Here is a 20,547-nt window from a genome sequence, read left to right as displayed (position 1 = left end):
CCCTACACATCAGCTACAATTTCTATCCTCACATTTGCAGCAGAATTACAAGATCAAACAGTAGGAGGTACAGTAATCTCCATTCAATGCTTTATAACACTTTAAAATTTTTAGAAGTTAAAAAAAAAAAATCCCTGGCATTTTCTGCTATAAATTGTATAGATTTCTGCTCATATCCATTTGGTCTAATCAGGCAGAGCAGCGCAGGCCCCTCAAAGAGCAAGTCCAGCAGCTGCTTCGGATCTGGGCATCAGTACTACAGTGGGGCAAATAATTCATATCAAACCATTCCCTCTCAGTAACTGTCCCAAGAGATCTTTTTCTGCAATTAACTTATTAGCTGAAAGTATTTGTCAAATAGTTTCTCAGGTTAACCTTATCCTTACAGATAGACCATTAAAGAGTGGATGGTTACAAATGTTTGGCTAAAATTCTCCATTTATAGCACGTGTTCAGAGGGCAGCACCTCACCTGTGTAAGCATTTGCTGGTTTCGAGTCCTGTTTCTTAACAACCAACAGCAAATTTTACATCCTTTTGTTCAGGCAAATACATATATGCTATGGAAAGTTCATTTTCCATAAGTACACTCTGAGTTTTTCTTGAAATGGACCGTCTCGTCTCACTCACTTGTTCAAACATTCACAGGGAGCAAAACACTACAGGGAAACTGAAGGAAATTCATTGCCAAAAAACCAAATGAATATTCATGGTCCACAAAAATACCCTTATTTCCCAGGTCTAATCAGCATGAACATCTGTGGAAAAAAGTCTAATGGGGGAAATTGGAGAGGGGAGGGGGTCATTTCCATCCTTTCCCTTAGGCCCCAATTTAGAGAAGGTTCATTTGTCTTTTTAACAGAACTTGCAAGCAATGCAAGGATGAACAGTTTTGGTGAAGAAACGACATGCAGACTGGCCTTGTCTTTAGGAAATTTGAACTAAATTCTTCATTCCAGAACAAACGATACCTCGTGCAGATTCTTGTTCCTGGCCCTGACCTGCCAGACCCATGGACGGCCCCAAGAGCCCCTCTATCAACAGCAGAGCCTGAGCTGACAAAAACACCCAGGGAAAATGCAGTTGAAGGCAAATAGGCGAGGGCACGTTTCCCTCCCTTCCTTTTAGATAAATAACATGCACACATCAATGCAAGATTTAAGGGAACCAAAAGTACCTCAAAATTAAAAACCTGTAGAGAAAATATTATTGTTTTTCATCAGCATGATGGCCACTTGAAGGCCTATTTTTATGAACAACCATGTAAGAACTATTTCTAGTAGCTGAGCACAACATGCATGTGAACTTTGGGGAGAATTCTTTTTGGAGTGGTGAAACTAGTCAGAGATCTACATTTGGAAAAAATATTTCCCTTGCAGAAGTGACCTTTCAACATGAATTCATGGTTACTTCTGGCAGTAAAATCTTGCCTTTCATTTTTACAAATACAAGCTTGCTGCTAGAACTGCCTGAGCATACAAACTATGCATTTTTATTTGATGAGTTGTAGTCTTCTAAGGAAACTACCCCACCGAAAGCTAGGAATAGGATATAAGTTAGGAGAAAAAAACCAAAAACAAAACCAAAGGCGACAATAAGCACATGTATTTCAGAAACTATCATGGGATTGTAATACCTGGGGCAATAGTTACTTTCCTGCACCTAGCATGTGGGGTCACTGAGGGTGTACTGCTTCTCACCCAGCTTCAGCCACCCAAGTGCATATTTGAGCACTTCTTTAGAGCCCATTTGCATACAGAGGACAGAGAGGAGAGGTTCCTGATGGGGATTCACCCTCTTCTAAGATGATGTCTGAGCCAGTCAAGGGAGTATCATGCCCCAGAGCTCCAAAAGGGAGGGTCACTGGGGCTCGCTAAATTTCTATCCCTTATGCAGACAAGGTAAAAGAGGACCTCATCATGTTGACAAGGGATAAATCCCACCCTGGAAGATGCTGCAGTACTAAAAAGTGACAGCAAGTTTCACAACTATTCATAGACATCACGGGTTTTGCTCTGTAATTTTCACAGATTTAAAACGGAGAGTTTGGCGCCACTTTTTTCTTTAACAAATGTATATTTGCTAGATGGCTGTTACAACATCTTAATTTCCATGTGCATTTTCTGTCCTACGGGGACTTAAAAAATACCATTCTTAGTTGATTGTGTGAGGTTTCTCGCTCTGTTGTTGGTTTGTTTGGGTTTTTTTTAATTAACCCTCTGTCTGCTGGGAATGGGGTTTCCTCTTGTTAACCACCAATGCTGACATCTGGTGCTATGCAAGAGCAGTTCAAGTCCACAACTCTTCATGCAAAGAAGCTAACCACAATTTATGCCAACAGGAAAAAGATGAAAAAAATCCCATTTGGGAGGGAAGGGAGAGGAGGGAAATTAAAGAGGACACTGAAAGATAAAACAACAGGGGGTATGGCCATGCAAATACCTTGGGGTAAACTGTGCAAGATTGTAGGTCTTCAGGGTTAACTGTCCAAATCCAGGCTCTTCACTGTGACACTGAACTGACGGTTCATACTTATGTCCCCAAGGTGTAAACTGCCATGAACTATCTGGTACTTGGTACTTTAAGTTCAGCATGGGTATGAAAGAAGTTCATGCAGAATAGCTGACATGCTGCAAAACTACAGTCTAATTTACATCATGCTAACATGTTTGTGACCTAATATATGAAATAGCTTATGTCCTACCTTGTGGAATAAAAATCTGCACACACTTGGCCTGGCAGAATTAAGTAATGATTGTTTTATACTTCTTCCGCAGAGCTCACAACAGGCCAATGGCAAACCACCTTTCAGTGAAGGTTTTTGAAAGCCACAATGTTGTTCCTTAGCAACATCAGCAACTGGGTGATGATAGAGATCTGCCAGGAGGTCCTAGGGAAGTTTGCTGAGATTGCTAAAACTTCTGCGCAGATCGAATCTTCAAGGAAATTCTACTTTCTCTAAGACATTAGTCAGCCATTATCATGAAATAGATGTGGACTGTTGCCACATTGCCAAAACAATTCCCTTCCTTTCTGAGCTGCTTGTCTGTCCTTCTGTTGGCTCCTGCGGTGCCAGCCCTAAGCGCCTCTCCAGCCTACGAAGGCACGGCTGCACTGCGGATTGCAGTATCTTACCTACAGAAATACTCAAACTGACTTTAAAGAAAGTAACAACGGACACTGCAGCCTGCACCAGGAGGCAACTCGGCAGTGTTTTGGGCAAGCCTGAGAAGCTGCCAGGATTGACCCTAGTCATACTGGGACTAAACTGTTTCCGGCATCTCTATCCAGACACCACGGCAGACCGCATCGCTTATGCGCTTGATATCTTCATAACTAAGCAGAAGAGACTGCGTGAGTTCTTGCAAGATAGCAGAAAAGTACAAAGAACTTCACACTCCATGCAATAAATTGCTCTTGCATCCACTGAGATGAAAGGCTGCAAGTACAAGATTTTCCTTTTATCTATATACTAACAAAAAAGCTTGAATCTGTAGACATGGGCTATATTGGGGCACATCTACTCTGCAGTCATTGCTGTCAGCAGGCTTAAACCAGGCTAGATAAGCATTACTGGCTGCGCAGGGATGCTGGTACAAGCGCAAAGCAAGCGAGGCTTCCCAAGCCCTGCCTCCAGGGACCGATGGCTGCACACCACACTGCTGGTCTGAGCCAGCCATACAGCGTCCGCTTGTGTAACAAAATGCCAAAGCAAAATGAACCCTCACTAACAAGCATCTCAGAGGATTAAGCACACCTTAAGGAGGCTATTTTGCAGATAGTGCTGTGCAAGAGCGTGCCTCAGGCGGCCGTGCACTAAATTCACATTCCGACTTCCTCGCCAGAGCCAGCGTGCTGTGTGGATGGGCACCTCTGACAGCCAAGCCCCCAGCCTGGCCATTTTCCAACAACACACAGTAAATCCTGCACACAGTTGCAGGCAGAAATCAAAACCTGCTGCACCCTGTGAGAAGCACAGGGAGGATGAGTTAGGTACATATATACCCGCAAGGCAGCCAGATTTCCCAACTAACCGCCTAGGAAATATTTCAGCGGCAAGAAGTAGCCAAGGAGTCGGCTTTCTGGTCCAGCAAAAAGGTAGTGCCTTGTCCCCCTTCTCGGGGCACAGGATCAAAATGCATTAAGGTAAGCAGTACAGCCACTGTTGCTACTATAAACTGTCCGTTTATGTGGCATTTGTCTAATCTGAATACGCATACATTAAGAAACAAGACAGTGAAGCCCCCTGTAGAAACAGAGCACAATTCAGGCTTTTTAGAAATTCATCTCAGCTCTCTGTTTTATTGGCCATTTTTTTAAAAGAGGGAATAATATCTTATCAAGTGACATGAGCTAAAAGGAGAATAAAAAAAGATTAACAATTTCAGTCTGGAATAAGAGAGTTTTGAAGCAAAGGCATGAAAATTTAAAGGTTTTGGGGTGGGGATAAAAAAAAGAATTTACAAGGCTTATTTTGTGAACCCAGAGGGTTAATTTATCATGGAGTAAGTCTGGAACTTGAAAAGCAAAAAATGGTTTATTGGCTTTGAAGGTCAGATAAGTATGTTATATCATATTCAATAGGTTAAGGTTCCAAGGGTCTACAGGGTTGCATGACAATTGCAGGAATCCTTATAAAGTCTAGTTTATACCTCTATCGTTAATAGCTTTCTAATCCTTTACCACAAATTTATAGTTTAGAAATGGCAACACATCTTAAAGATTAAAGGTATGTGACAAACAGTTCATGTCCTTTAATAATCAAATCACATACCTTAGATTGGGGGCTTATCAGGCTTTTTCCTACTCTATGGTTTCATAGGTAGAGAATACTTTATATCCCTATTACATGAATGATGAATGGGACCATTGGTTATGGGCTGTTATTTGCTTGGCTGTAGTCAATATGTTTTCTTTGGACAGGGACTTCAGTGATTTATTTCTCTTTTGGCCTTATCACTTATTAACTCAGGGCAGACAGAAACAGCCAAGGTTGTGAATAAGGACTAGTACCCATTTAGACTTCTAATATCAGAGAAAATATTCTTTTTAATGATCCAGCTACCCTTTGCTGCATAGACTCTGATTGCACTTCCCTCTAACTAGAAAATAAAGGTCATATTTCTTGGAAAGTGTATACATAAAATATGCAAAATAATATGTTTCCTTCACAGCCAGCTTTATTCTGACGGTTGCTGTAATTGCTTTCATTTTGCAGCTGTCCTACAGGTACACTGCACACTTTTAGTGATTGTTTTTTGCAGTGTGTTATGGTGCTGCCAGTGTTTAAGAAATACGAAAGATATGAGGATTCTCTGTTCCTATTAGCATACAAAAGGGATTTTCCAGTTTACCTCCAACCGCCTCCTCACTGTATGGTAACACCCTTTTTCCCGCAACCAATTAGGAACCCTCCCAGCTTTCTTTCCTGAATTCCTGCAAACCAAGCCAACAACCCTAATATTCCTAATACTCAACCCTGATAACCGTCCATACTTCACTCCACTGGGCACATCCTAGCTAACTTCAAAACAAAACACTTTTGTAACAACATTAACCCCCAAGCTCATCACCAAATAATAAAAATTGAAGTTATTTCATCTAGGAAAGCTTGTTCCAAAACAATTGCAACTGTTTTGTTTGGTTGGGTTTTTTTTTTCCCCCCTAAAAGTTTCCAGACAGGCCAGGCAGACCAGATGTTAACATTGACTCAGCAGAGCAACTAAGTTAATGGACTAGAACTTAGAAAGGGACAGGTTCAAGTTCAAACACAGAGATTTCCTGAGGGCAACTTTCCTTTTCAAGGGCAGGTAACACCCAAGAGCACATCACTGATGCTTGGAGGGAGACACTGCACCAATCCCTCCCTTGTTTTCCCATTTGTATTTTACCTGCAAGCGTCCCTGACCCAGCAGTGGTGCCATAAGACCCCATTCTTCAGTGACAATGGCAAACTCCTATGGTAGCAGAAAGCCACGTGTACTTCTTCAGCCCAACGCACCACCCCAAAGACAGGTCCATCTCTGAGCTCCACACACCACCAGATGCCTCCGGTGTCCCCATGGCAAGGTCCAGTTGGGAACGAACACTTGGCACAATGAGACGAAGGGGGAAGCCAGTGAAATCTGCATTAGGACATTTCTCAGATAGCTGTTATAAGGGGGTTTTTGCTTGTTTCCAGAGACATTAATTAAATTCACCAGTAAAAGCCTACATTTAGAAAGGATTTAATTTAATTCTTCCTTACCTGATTTTCCTATAGTTAGGATTTACCATCTCTCCTCTGCCCTCTGTAGAGTCTCCCTGAGATCAGTAACAGACTTTATACTGAGCATCCAAAGCACTGGGTAACCTGCAGCGCAGGGCTCTCCTGCTTTTAAGAACAGACACCAGCTCTTATTTTAAACTTCCTACATTTCTTTGTATTGAGGGATTTTGTTCTGTTCTTCTGTAGCACGCCATGACTATTTAACTTCCAGACATCTGATACTTTTTATTCTACCACTGCTATTAATATTTACTAGTGAAAGGCAGATAAAAACTGCTGTTAAAAACAAATGGCATTCATTTGCTAGCTACCAGATCTCATAGCTGGTCACTCTTCTGAAGAAGTGATGTGTTCTATATTTCATTTCAGATTAATGATCGTCATATCTTTGAGGGTGAAGAACTTTATAAACACATCAGGATAAAACCCAAGACAGCATCAGAGATGCTGGCTTTTTTATTTTATTTTTATTGTTCTGTTGATGGTGGCCTTCTCTCCTCATTTATACTAATCAGCTATTTAAGTGCTCATGATTTAATAATAAACACACATGAATGAGGCATTGTAAAACTAATGAGGTTGTGTATTACTGATGTTGAGAATAACTGCCACTAGGTTTTAACATTTCTCAGGAACTAACAGACACACAGCTATGGCCAAGGTTAGCTGGTGTAAGGGTCAAACTCTAGCCCACAGGGATCAAGAAAGGCTCCAGTGGGGCTACAGGAACCTCTTGACAGCCAGTCTGTCTCTTATCACCACTTCTTTTTTCTTCTTTTTTTTTTCCCTTCCTTTTTTTTTTCTTTTAAGTCTACAAACTCCAGAAGTCTCCATTCTGAAAACCCATTGCTTCATTGATTATGTATCTTTTGAACTTCGCATAGTTATTGGTGCCTTCTTGAAAGCAGAAAATTTTCCTAGCAAAGGAATCACTGAAGTTTACCAGGCTGTAGGGACTGGAGATCACCTTTTAAGTCATTCCAATTCTGACCAGATCCATGTACACAATTTAAACCTCTGCTTCTAGGGCCAGGGACTAAAATTTTAAGTGGTAATGAGTAGGTTTTGGTCTCTTACTCTTGGAGGTATTTGACCTAAGAAATGAAAAGAGAATGATTCTCAGAAGACAACTACTCCTTTGCTTCTGTAAATTAAACCATTTAAAGATAAAAACCTTAAAATGAAGCCACCTAAAACCAAGGCTTTTGAAAATGTTACCCCAAATCACCTGTGATTTGCATGGCTCCTCCTGTTTGTACACAGGCTCAAATGTTTTCAGAAGGAAACAAAGGGTAAAATGAGGATGGAGCAGGGATTTTTCCACGTGAGGCTATTTCTTCTTTGTAGCAACTAGGGGAGTGAAAAAGTTCTCTGAGAAGACCTATGACATTTCAGAGAAAGAGGCAGTTTCCCAGAAATTCTGCGAATAGCCTGACCTTCACAGTGCTAGCATTTCTACATCACTCTACACACAACGGCCCCAAAGCGCAATGCAAACACTCGTCCGTGCTCCACTCTGACCTCCTCGGCCTCGTCACAACGGCCCTGGAGGGTCAGTGCTCAGCAGCTGGGTTACGCACTGCGCAGCAAGCCCTGTGTGTCCACGCTGACCCTAAATCCACCCATTCCTGTTAGGAGCACTTCTAGAGAGATACCGTATCCCATAGCTGATAACAAACCCCAAATGAACTGTGGGGGACCTTGCCTGTTTCTCTAGGTACCCCGTCAGCGTCCTTGCAAGACTGATGCAAATGCAAATGATCCCTAGATTCCAACCTGTATCCAACCATGTAACCAAGTTTCAAAAAAGGAACAGTATTTGGGGTGCTGCTCAGCCAAGAATCTGAATTAACCCCATGTTGTATACACAACCTTAGTGACAGAGCTATATACTTCTGACCCCTGTGCAGTCCTTTGCTCTAGCTGGGAACAAAAGCACAAAACCTTAAACTGAGCAGGTGGTAGAAGACACAGCATAATGCATTTTTATGGACCTTCCATATGTCCTTTCCAATAGGCAGTGAGATAAATTTTCCCTTCACTTACTTTCATGCAGTCCCACTCAAATCTCGTGGTTTAGTACCATAGTAAAATTCATCTGTGAGAATCATGCTGTCCATGATGCATCCATTTTTTTAAAATTAAAACAAACAAACAAAAAAATCTCAAAGGCCTGTCCAGGTATCACAAATTTGTGCCAATTCTCATCCCTTATTTAACTCAACCATATATACCCTGAGTCACCTTGGCAAACTACCTATGGATTTCTATCCCTAACAGCTTCTTCCTTTATCTCAGCTTCTCCAGTCCTAAAATAATGGTAGTGACACATACCTGACTCCTAAATTGTGCCATGAAGCTTAATTCATTCAGTGCTCTTCAATACCAGAAGAGACTTACAGATGAAGGGTGCCACAGGGAAATACTGACCCGCGTGTCTGGGTATTTCTGTGTGGAACAGAGACTTTTAATATTATTCCAAAATGAACATACATGCAAGATGTGTTCAGGCTTCTGTATTTCTAATAACATTCTCTCAGGAATGTCAAAGCTTAAAATCTAAGAAATAATTGCCCTGTACGTCCATGTGGATGGCTTGCTTTGCAGATGGAACATAAAAAACTTACTTATGTTTTCTTGTAAGCACAGGGTTGACACTGGTTTATTTCTTTCAAAAATACTTACAAAAGCCAGGATTTCCCTGTATGTATGTGACCTTGATTCCTAGATGGCACATGGACTACTTAGAGATCATGTTACTAAGTTATTTGCAGTTAAAGGGGAAAAAAAGGCTAAAATTAATGGGTCACTGGGTATTTTCTTCTGAGAACTTAAGTGCTTAACAGTAAGAAAAAAAACAGTTGACAGCCAGGTGGCTTGAGGGGATATTTTGTTGAACACTGATTAAAAATAATTTCTTCTAAATGAGACCTGACCACAAAATGGGACCATTAACGAGCAGGGACATTCTCACCAGAAAGGAAACTACGCTTGATCAACTTCTGCACCGCCCACAAACCCCAGGTCTTTTTCTCTCTCACACACACTCTCTCTCTCTCTCTCGCCCCCCCCTCCCCCCTTTTTCTCCTCTCCCCTTTTCTTGTTCTTAATAGCAGGGTAAATAAGCAGCAAGTGATGCTGAAATGTTTTCGGCCAAAAACAGAGGCCAAACTCCTCTGAGAAAACATTTGGCCTCTGTGGTTTTGTAATATGTTCCAGAACACTGAGTTCACTGAAGAACATTGTGAAAAGCTCCCATCGGCTGGAGTGATGCTGGGGAATGTTACTGTATCCCAACTTCCAATTGGTCCATTTCCTGCAGGCCTTGTTAAAAAAAAAGAAAAAAAAATAGTGCTATGTGGGAGTTAAAACAAGTTCTCATGGGAAAAATGAATGGCAAGAAATTCTAGCTTTAAAAGAAACAGCTAATCTGCTAGTTTGATTGTTCTTCAAAACTTACAATGAACCAATAATCCTAATTAAAAACACTTGGCCTAGTTCTCTAAAGCATCATAGCTTTTTCTATGCTTCGTTTGTACACACCATAGACTATTAGTTTTTTTCTAGTGCTCACTAACAAAGTGCTGACTTTGTTGGGATGGCTGAGCTAATTTCGTGAACTCAGTGTGAAACCTTAGCTAAACAAAATTGTGGTAATTTTCCTTAATTTGTAAAAGTGATTGGAGTGCAAACAAAATTTTCCTCTTGGGTCAATCCTATAATTTTCAATTAACTAAAACTAATCGGCAGGCGTGTACTGAACCTGCATTTTGTTTAAAGGGCTGGAAGGCACTTCTGAAGGTCAGGATGCATTAATTGTTTTTATTTTAGTTTCATTTAGTCCTTTTTAAAAAGCCACATTTAAGTTCAGGCTGCCTCTAAAAGGAAAATGCAAATCGTCTGAGGTACGATTTCAGTCACAATAGCTTTTCTGTATCTACCGTATCTCCATAAAAGCTGCATAAGTAAGAGAATCGTCCACGGATGGGATCACCTTTGGTTTTATCATTGTTTAGTATTTCATAACTTTCATTTATTGAATGAAAAATAACGTGTGTTAAACGCTAACCTGAAAATGCATATATGGAAACACTCGCCCTACTGGGACGCCTTATTTCCACATTCAGCCATCTGCTTCTGGGCAGGCAGGCTAAACTGTCGCCCTCCTTTTTACTGCAAAAGCTAATTAATGATGATCTGAAAAGCAAAACCAAAATGGGTCCAGGCCATTTTTACATTTAAATCGCAAAACGAAGTCCCCAAAAATTTCTTTGCAAAGTCAAGGGGGGCAGGTTTCCTCCCTTTCTTCTTCTCCTGCACGCGTACTTGCCCTTTCACCAGCCCAAGACACAGCCACCCCAGTGGCCTGACAACAAGCAGGACAGCACAACTTACTGCGAGCGAGTGAGAGGGGAAAGGATTCGCGGTCAAACTGTCCAGAGCTCTGGCGACACTTTCATGTGGTATGCACTGGCAATTCACACCAGCTGGCAATGTCAGGCTTTGCTTTTTCTTTTTCTTTTGTTCCAACACGCTCAAACCCTAAATAACCTTTTTGATATGCTGCATTATGGTCCCATATATGAATTTCTCTCACATTGTTGAAATCCTAACGCTCACAACAAACACGCACAGCCTCCACGAGCACCTGCTGCCCAGCCAGCAAGGCGATACACGAACAGTTTAAGACCCAGTTTAAAGAAACCCAGTGCACAATCCCAACTGGGGGAGAGGGTATTTGAAAAAGACAACAAAGCTTTGTAAGGCACCTTTGTTCAACTTGCTCAGTGTTAAGAAAAATCAAATGAGAGCTTTGCTACGCAGCCAGAGCGCAGAAGTCTCTCCTCTGCCTCAAGTCCCTGTGTGTACGTTCACAGTTGGAGCAATATATGTGCCCCATGTCATCCAGAATGCCCCATAGCCACAAGTATTTATGATATACCTTATTCTTAAAGTTTCAGGGGCAATCAAGAATGGGGAAAGGAATTGTACTGGGTTGTGATGAACCACAGTTCAGGCAAACAGTTACAGTAGTCCAGTCTGCGTATGCCAAACAACAAGCACGTAAAAGGACAAGCACATCAAAGCCTAGACCAAGCCATTAATTCTTGTAGTACACATACCTTCCAAGGAATTGATAACACTCATTCTTTTTAAAAAGTTAGGCTGCTACTTAGTTTATTTCCCAGGCCATTCTTATCACTACTGAGAGGGGTTTAACACTGACAGCATCTGCAATGTCCTAGCATGGGTTTTTGTTAATAATTCTTCAGGCCAAACCACTCAACTTCATGGCCTTAGTGTGGGATACCACCCCAAACCACATTGCAAGTCACTATGTCTGCAGCATCGGCTGGGGTGAAAGCTGCTTCGCCTCCCTGGAAGCCAGAGACAAGTATGTTACAGCAAGCCGGGCAAGCAAACGGGCTGCTGCTTTGAACATTTGCAACACTTGCCGGACAACATGAGATGGAGATATTTAGCAAGACACTTCTTGGAAGGCAGGTTCGTGATTGTACTAGTATGTCTGGCTCTTTATGCTTGCACTCTTCCTCTGTTTGTTTAAATACTGGAATATCTGCTTCAATCCTTCCTCCCCCCTCCTGGGTAAAGAGATGTCCCATTGCGAGGACAAACAAGCAACCAAAAATCCCACACTGGTATGTTTTCAGATTCATCTCTATGGTCATCCTTTTCTGAAATCCAACCTTAAACTGGTACCTTCAATGATAAAATACAGTACAGCTTTAACGATGAAAGCAGAAGCCCTAGCAAGTGTGATATATTGCCTCCCCTATTTCTCCACATTGTATCTAGTACTAAAGCATCCTTACCTGTGTAAATGAATCTTCCAGGCGTTCCCTTGCAAAACTGCTTAGACTTGTAGGACAATGTGACTTCTACAACCCCTGGGATATGTCGGGGAGGCGTCTGTACGCGGATGGCATGAGGAGTAATCAGCTAGAGGAAAACATTGAGAAGGGAGAAGAAAGGGGAAAAAAAGCACTGTTAGATGCTGAACACTTCTTTAATAACACTTTCCTCTCAGATCACAGTAAACAAGCTTTGAAACATGTAATTAACCTGTCAATGTTTGAATACAATCTTGCTGTAACCCACACAAAAGCCAGTGACTACAATATTTACAAGCATTCTCCTGCTCAACCGTAACAACATTATTTCTGTTTTCATACATGGCAGGCACTTGCTTCTTAGTATAAGCATTAGTCCTGGTTTAATGCAATAGCTGTAGCTTGCAGCAGCAGGATGCCTACATCTGCTCAGGTGAGCGCCGGGGTCATGACAGTGTCCAACAAATCTGATTGATAAATGACACGCAGTTACACGTGTGAGCATGGCACAGCACCAGCCCGGGCTGAGATTCCCTGCACAGTCCAAGCCCAGGCAGGTTTTTAAACGCCCTGGTGCCCAGCTGACATCTGTACGCTGCGAACGCACCATGTGCTGCTGTTTTAATTTTCTATTCATTTTGTGGAGGTATAACTGATTACTGCAGACATGCAAAGTTTGGCTTCTGAAGGATGGTGGATCTTTCCTTGTAAATGATCAGAGCGCTCAAAAGAGAGAAACCAAATAGAACCAGCTAACGATGGCTTCCAGTCTGCCCTCGCTGCAATGGCTGACACACATCTGAGGGGGGTCCTGCAGATGGGGATTTACACAGCAATAAGCAGACAAACTTAACTTTCTTGCTAATGGAGCTGGGGATCCTGGTCCTCTTAACACAAAACATTGGGGTGGGTCAGCGCTGCAGCTTCCAGGCTCTAGACCATTTTTGCCCTTTCAGAATTCTGGACTGGATTTAAAAAATAGTCCCTGAAATTGATATTAGAGCCATCTAGGAGTTCACCAGGTTAACTCAAATCTCTGCCACACTCAGAAACTATAGCATTGTCCTCCCCATCTCTGAAATGTCCTCTTCTCACTCATTGTGCTCCCTCAGACAAGAATAGCAAAAAGAGGTACATGGAAAAGGTGACATGATTGTGTCCAGCAACCAAGACACAGCTCTGTCACACAGATAATCCTTCTCTAACTGATTGTGGCACGTTAACACACTCCTAGAGAGGCAAACAAGACCAAGACCAGCCTTGACAGGGAGCAAAGCCATGGGCACCCTATGCGGACAGTCAACTGCTCTGTGTTGTCGGTTGACTCATGTCCTGGATCAGGGAATACATTTCAATAGGTTGTTTGGCTTTGGTTTTTTTTTTTAAATAAAAAGATAATTTTATTCTTATTTTTACTAGGAACCAAATATTTCAAAATTGTAGTAAGGTCCTACCAAAAAAATCAGACTTTTAACCAGTTCTTTATTTTGGGCACAGGACTAAAAAAGCATGTAAGGAGAGTGTCTGTCTGAGAGCCATCTGCGTTGCTGAGGGAAATGGCAATCACAGTAGGAAGTTCTCCATATTTAAAATAAGAACATTAATATTAAATCAAGTTGAAGATTAAAACCAAAACTACTAGCATCAAATGCTTCCAAAGTTATTCAGACCCACAGAACTCAGAAGTCATATGTCATCTTAGAAATGATCATGCAGGAATTGGTGCCTTCTTGTTTGAGCTCCAAAGAACATGTTGCTCTGCTTTGAAATCATGTGACTTAGAAACTTACTTATTTTATAAAGAAACCTGCGTTTTTTTCTAAATCACTCACTCTATCAACTGGATTAAGAAAAAAAAAAAACAAAAAACAAAAAAACCAAAAATAACAAACCCAAACCTCAAACTTCCAAGCATTCCTTTTACTTAAATTGAGTTATTTTACAGTTGGGCTGCCCAAAGCCGAAAAGTCTAGGCCAGTTCTCAACATGCCCTCAATGGTCAGTGGAGGCAGAAAGCACTGCCAAACAGCAATTTATTTCCAGTGCTTTAGACACCTCTCATGTTGGGATGAGCTGCTTTCTGGAAGCATCTACCTTTATCCAGTGAACCGAGATGACAAGTTTAGACTAGATGCTTTAACTGTAGGCAGCCAAACACAGCTGAGATAAATCCCATCCTCAAGTGGTTATAGTTAACTGGCCGAACCAGCAAGATGAGAAAAGTTTCATGACATTTTTAGGGAGAAAATATTTGTAGAAACAGCCAAGGATTTTAATAGTAAAGGTTAACATGCTAGTCTTACTACATCAGCATGAGCCTTGCACCCCTCAACCCCCATTCTGGCATGAGCTATATAGGAAGCTTCTGGTTGTATCTTTGAATTTCCCAGCATTTACTGGTCTGTCACCACTTTAATGTTCTTTAAATATAATTTGTGGCATTTTCCAATACTCATCTTCCTTGGTTCCCAAGAAATGTCTGACCTATTTATGGTCCATTGTTACAGAGAGCTGGGGAGAGTTAAGCAAGTTTCCTGGTTTGTTCTCCACAAACAGTTTGGTTTTCCTTTGTGCTCTGAAGTAAATAAGTTTAACTGTGTTTAAAACCACAAATATACAATAATGTCGCCCACACATTCCCAAAGGGTGAACATTATGTCTGAAGTCCTATGGTTTAGGATACTCAGGATATATTTTACTCCACTATTCTCTAAAACTAAAGCTTGGGAGGTACACCAGGAGAATACACGTGCCTTTTCCTTTTGCTTTTTCTCCCTAGCATCTGCCACTGAACACCATCAGGGGTATAGTGCTGAGCTAAAAGGACCTTTGCTCTGAGTCAGCCTTCAGTTCTCATGCACGCAGAAAGGAACTGTCTAGCTTGGTTACCTACCAGCAGACCCTTATATTGCTGTCACATCAGGGAATTGTCTCTAAGGGACAAACAATGTCACTGCACTTCAAAATCTGCCCTCTGAACCCCACCTTTGATCTCGAACTCTGATTCCCCAGTGCTGCCATGATCTGCGTTATGGACTGGGACCAGCTCTCTGAATTGCCCTAACTCTATTTTGCAATCCGAGTGACACAACGGGTGCTGTATGGGTCTGGGTACCCCAGGACCACCCATGGTAAGACTAATCTTCCCCTGATTTCAGTAACTCCAGGATTATGGGATGTTTTCCTGCCTACACTGTCAACCTGTAGCCTGACCTTGGGACTCCACCCCACCTTTTCCTAGCATGTTTTCTCCTCTCACACTGACACAGCCTGTACCTTCTTCAAGGGACAATCTGTCTCATATTTGCACATAAAGCAGCTGGAAAAGGTGAGCTCTTAGCACCAGGAGGATTTTGAAGTAAAGACACCACTTGTGGAAACCTCTGAGCCTCAAACTGTTGGAGGCTGGTAGAGTGTTTTGGGGAAGCGTCACTACATGTTCATCCTGTTGTTTTTAGAGATCTGTCATTGCCCAGCGCCAAACAAAAGAGACTGAGCTAGGTAGACCTCCATGTCTGACCCCATATGGCCATTTCTACATTCTGACCTCAGGTGGGAACTCTGGGGGCATTAACAGACATCATGAGAAACATAGCAATGGCATGCCAAGAACTAAGAATTTGTAAATATGAGTTACGTACATTTCTGAACACGTTTTTTAAATGTAAATCTTGAACAAGGCACTAAAACCTTTGGTTTGGAGATGAACCCACCAGCCAAAATACCAGATCCAGATTCCTCTTCTCTTCCAGCATTTGGCTAATTGAGATCTGGAGCTGGACATAAAACTGGTAACCGGACCCTTTCTCCCAAGGGATTTTCAAGTGAATTGGCCTGATCCTTGGCAACTGCACTAGCGGTTTGATACAAACTGTTACATGTCAGTTGGGACATGCTGTGGATTGCATTAAAACCTGAATTAGAGACCTTCAGAATGGAGGGAGGTGCGTGTCCTTCAAAATCCAAAACACATTTGGTTTGCGTGTGTACAACAAGCCTCTATCTGTGGCTTGTTAATATATTCTAGACATTCTTGTGTGATACAGCATCATGTCACACTCTTCAGAGTGCCAGGTTACTTTCTTTTTTTAAAAGTGACATTTTATAAGGAGATGTCATTAATCTGAGTCACTAGTTTATTTTTGCATGCTTGAGCTCTGGTTTGTGGTTAGGGAAATGGTGACAATCAGTCATAAATTTAACTTGGACTCTGTGTGAAGAGGACCATTAGAACAGGAATGAAGAAAAATCCCACCACCTGAAGGTAATGACAGCTTTCAGTGAGAACAGGACCCTTAAGATACCTATATTTTTAAAAATTACGAGTGACTTTGCATGCCTCAATTCTGGGCATCCAAATGCTGCTTAATAAGCCTTGGTTTTCAAAAAGAGGGTGCCTACTCATTTTTTAAAAATGAGTCAAACCTCCAAAATAAGCACTCAAAACCAGAAACTTCCAAAATCAATAATAAACATAAAAAGCAAAATAAAAAACTGTGTCACAGAATTTGATTCAGCAGCATTAAAAGAAAACAACACAAAAATGCCAAACTAAAAAAATCATCCTCTGGTTTTGGGCTGTATAAAGGTAAAAGAACTGATGTTTCAGTGCTTCGTCTTTTCTTAATATAAAAGAAAAAGGAGTTGTTTCCAGCTGACTCTGTACAGCTGGAGGAATGTTCTTGGCAGGAAAATGTTTGAAGAAATAGTTCATTTTAAGCAAATATTGTGGAATATTTATAAGAAACTAATTTTGTCTTCACAATTGTGTATTTGCCCTGAAACTTGACTCTCAGAGTTTCAGCCCCCCAATAAGAAATAACAGAGGATTTTTATCAGCAGCTCAGATTTTGAATATTTGCAACAACACACAGACCCGGGACTCTGGGTAAAAAAACTGCAAATAACGACGTCTGTTTGTGGACTGGACAAACAGAAAGGCAGAGCCTGTCTGGCAAACAGACTCTTTGTGGGGAGTTGTCTGTCCAAATTCAGAATGTGCACATGATATATCAATGCCATTTGCTTGTCGGTTATGAAAGTCCCTTGGAAAAAAAAAAAGGCATTAGATGGCCCATTTTGCTGTATTCTAAAAATATCAAGGGCTTTTAAAGTCATTTTTATAAAGTACTATGGGAGTTAAGGATTAATTGAACCTACTGGCTTAGGGTATCTGCATTTCTGCACAAAATTAATGCGACAAATTAAGTTTTTATTTAGTTCTCCCTGGCTGAGAAAGGTTGTAATTATGTTAGAGTGTTTACAGCTAAAATATATGTTTAAATAATAAATATGTGTTTCAGAAACCATTTTAAACCTCCTTTTTTAACACAGTCAACTCCATTTCAAGCATATAAATATTTCAATTACAAAACTTGAATACATGTAAAATAAATTAAAAATATATTATTTACATTTCAAATTATTTATAACATATGCTGCTTGACAGCAACAAATTCACCCTTAAAATGAACAATATTTTTTTTGGCTTTTAACTCTGCTTCTGAACTGTGGTAGGATTTACATTTTAGATATCCATGCATCTCAGGTACTTACATGGATTTTGCTATAATAAAATCTGAGTAATATAGGACCTTTACGATAATTATCTTCACAGCACCTCTCCAAAGAAGGTGACTAATCTTATTACTACGGTAGAGAAAGGGAATTGAACTTTAAGCAGATTATGTGATTTGCCCAAGGTCCCATGCAAAGTCTGTGGCAAAATGATGCTTAGTTTAAATATTAGACTTCATCCCCCAAACCACCTGCAATTGGAACTGAAAGTGAAGCTAGAAAAATCCATGTGAAAATGCTCTGCAAGACTCACTCTTTTTCTTTATTTTCCGCCTATCGCATTTTGCTTTGGATTTTCTACAGCTCAGCTAAAATCAGGGTTTCTTTGGATCTATGAAACAACAGGACGAACTTGAAAATTCTTTTTGAATTCAATGAAAAAATAACCCGGCCAGGTTTGCTCAAAACTGGGCCTGAATGGCAACTCGGGATGAATCTGCTCCAGGTTTGAAGATCAACAGTTCAATTCTACACTCCATTAAAGTAAAACAAAAATATTCTTCCTGGGTACTGAAAATGCATGAGACATTTTTAGAAATGAGAAGGCAAATGAATGAATTTATTTTGTACTTCCTATGTGGCTAGTACGTGTAATTTGATTTATTTATAGATCACTATTATTTAGGGATCACTCAGACAGCTTATGTATTTCTGCATTTTTTATCATGTCCGTCTGCTTCTTCTAGAAATAATTTCTTTTCCCCTATAGGATTTTCTATTGCTCTCATAGCTTATGAAACTGAGAAGCAATTCTGTAAGGGAGAGACAGTGAAACAGTTTTCACTCAAAGCCAACTTGCAGCCCGTTATAGCATTCACAACAGACAGACTGACTTTCGTCTGGACCCCCTCTAACTTTATTAATTTTATGATATGGTTGCAACCATCAGCAACAATGTTTTGACCAGCACACACTCTCCTGAGATTAGAAATTGCCAATTAATGGCTTCCACTAATAAATAAAATCAAGTTTTATAATGAAAGATCCAATTCTGCAGTACCAAAATCAGAGCACTTTCCTCCCAGCCTCTTCACCTTTCCCTGTTAAATGTCTGTAGCCATAATGGCTTCAATCCTAAGATACAAAATGCTTACACTGGACCCAGGGGGCACTTTCATGATCACATAAGGGCTTCAGAATAGGGCTCATTTAATATATCGCCTTTTCTGGAATGCCCTTTCATCCACTCTTGTCCTCAAGTGGAAGGATGAGAGAGAGAGTGAGAGAGAATAGTGATGCCCATGAAGGACATTAGAGGATACTCTTCATATGGAAAAAATGCTGCCATATGTGCAACGGAATCAGTAGGGAGAATGTGCTGGGTATGAATTAAGCTATAATGTTGATTTAATATTTATAGGATATAAGGCAAAGCATCAGAAGATCCTTGTGTCACTGGGTAAGCATTGCATAGCTATTTTAGAGATGCTGGTTTGTCTGTGTGTTTACTTCAGTATTAAAATAATGAAAAGAACAATTTCTTACAAAACCTCCAAAATGCATTTGAAAAGTCATAAATGCAAAATGTAGACCTTTCCTTAGAGCTGCCTTCCCGTGCCAGTGAATCCAGTGGGAACTCTGTCCTGACTTCTATGGCCCTGAGCTCTGGAAGCAGCCGTTCAGGTGATGCTGCCTGGGTTTTAACTTTCCACAGGCTTTTGGGGAATATCAGACTCCACATTTAATTATGTGCCAGGAGAAGAGAGGATTTAAGAAACTGGGAGGAATAGCAACAGCAAAAAATGGATAAGAAACAAAGAAAGCGTTGCTGTGAAACTACAGAGGCCCCTGCTAGGTACGACGAGTCTGTATTTTCCACTGTGGGTACAATACTGTGTACTTCATCGCTATTATGCAGATGGTACTTACACCAAGCACCTACACTTTAAGGATGTGCTATTCAGAGGCGCTGAATTTCTGCAATCTCCACCTCATTGAGCTGCAGCTACAAGCAGCTAGTTTCCCTGGAAAGCAGGATCACCTAAACGCTTGTTTCCTGTGGGCCCTTTAGCTATTGTAGTGCTAAATGCAGAATTATTCACACAGGCATTTATCCTTCCCTTTTCTTGGAATAAAAGGCACTGAGCTAAATTCTGGGCCAGTGAGAGGAGATGTAAATCCCCTGGCTATAATGGATTTCTGCCACAGGTAAATTTGACTAATTATTTTCATAAAACTGGATGAGGAAAGGATTCACATCTCAACATTTGTTGCTGATTTAGCATGTGGCATAGAAAAAGGACAGGCTGGCTATAAGCTAGACAAAGCTATTAGACATTACCGTTCAGACAACACCTACCTCACTCCAAACCAGCATGGTGCCGAATATGACCTGTAACCCATCAAAGAAATTGTCTCCTATGATGATGACAGTGGCACCTCCTGTAGTCCATCCTTCACTTGGACTGATGGCTTTGATACATGGTGTAGCTGCTTTTCAACACACATGAAAAAGAGAAGTATTCTGCTGTTAGAACCAGATTTTAATGATAAAAGACTTGAGAAAAATAAAATAAAAGGAGCTTTCATTTTCCCCCCTTACTAACACAAAGATTTCAGCAATCACGTTCTTTCTAGTACATGTGCATGACCTCAAACTATATCTTTGGAAGTATTTTTTCTCAATTAATTTCTGTTTGGTTTTGTTATCTGTATTGAAAAAATTAACTTTTTTAAGCCTACATTAACAAAAAAAATCACAGCATGATGGGCAGAGACCAATTGGAAATCAGGACAAAACCCTATTTTTATTCTATATGAAATGCGCAATACTTGAGTTAATAAAACAATCTCCACTGAGCTTCCTTTGTTACCCATCGTAGCCTAAATTCATCAAGGAAACTCCTATAAA

The 20,547-nt window shown here is 40.8% G+C and overlaps 1 protein-coding gene across 1 annotated transcript in view; it reads right to left on the bottom strand.

The window, feature by feature from the left end:
* Positions 1-20,547, bottom strand: part of EBF1 (EBF transcription factor 1) — a 266,754-nt gene that overhangs the window by 47,518 nt on the left and 198,689 nt on the right. The window contains exons 7-8 of the mRNA XM_035890292.1: positions 19,996-20,126; positions 12,102-12,228 (exon numbers count right to left, since the gene is read on the bottom strand). Of these exons, the coding sequence (XP_035746185.1) occupies positions 12,102-12,228; positions 19,996-20,126 (258 nt within the window). The remainder of the gene's footprint in view (positions 1-12,101; positions 12,229-19,995; positions 20,127-20,547) is intronic.

Source organism: Egretta garzetta, unplaced genomic scaffold, assembly GCF_000687185.1.
Source record: "Egretta garzetta isolate BGI_Z169 unplaced genomic scaffold, ASM68718v1 scaffold612, whole genome shotgun sequence".
Classification (NCBI taxonomy): Eukaryota; Metazoa; Chordata; class Aves; order Pelecaniformes; family Ardeidae; genus Egretta; species Egretta garzetta.
This window is presented reverse-complemented; position numbering and strand designations above follow the sequence as displayed.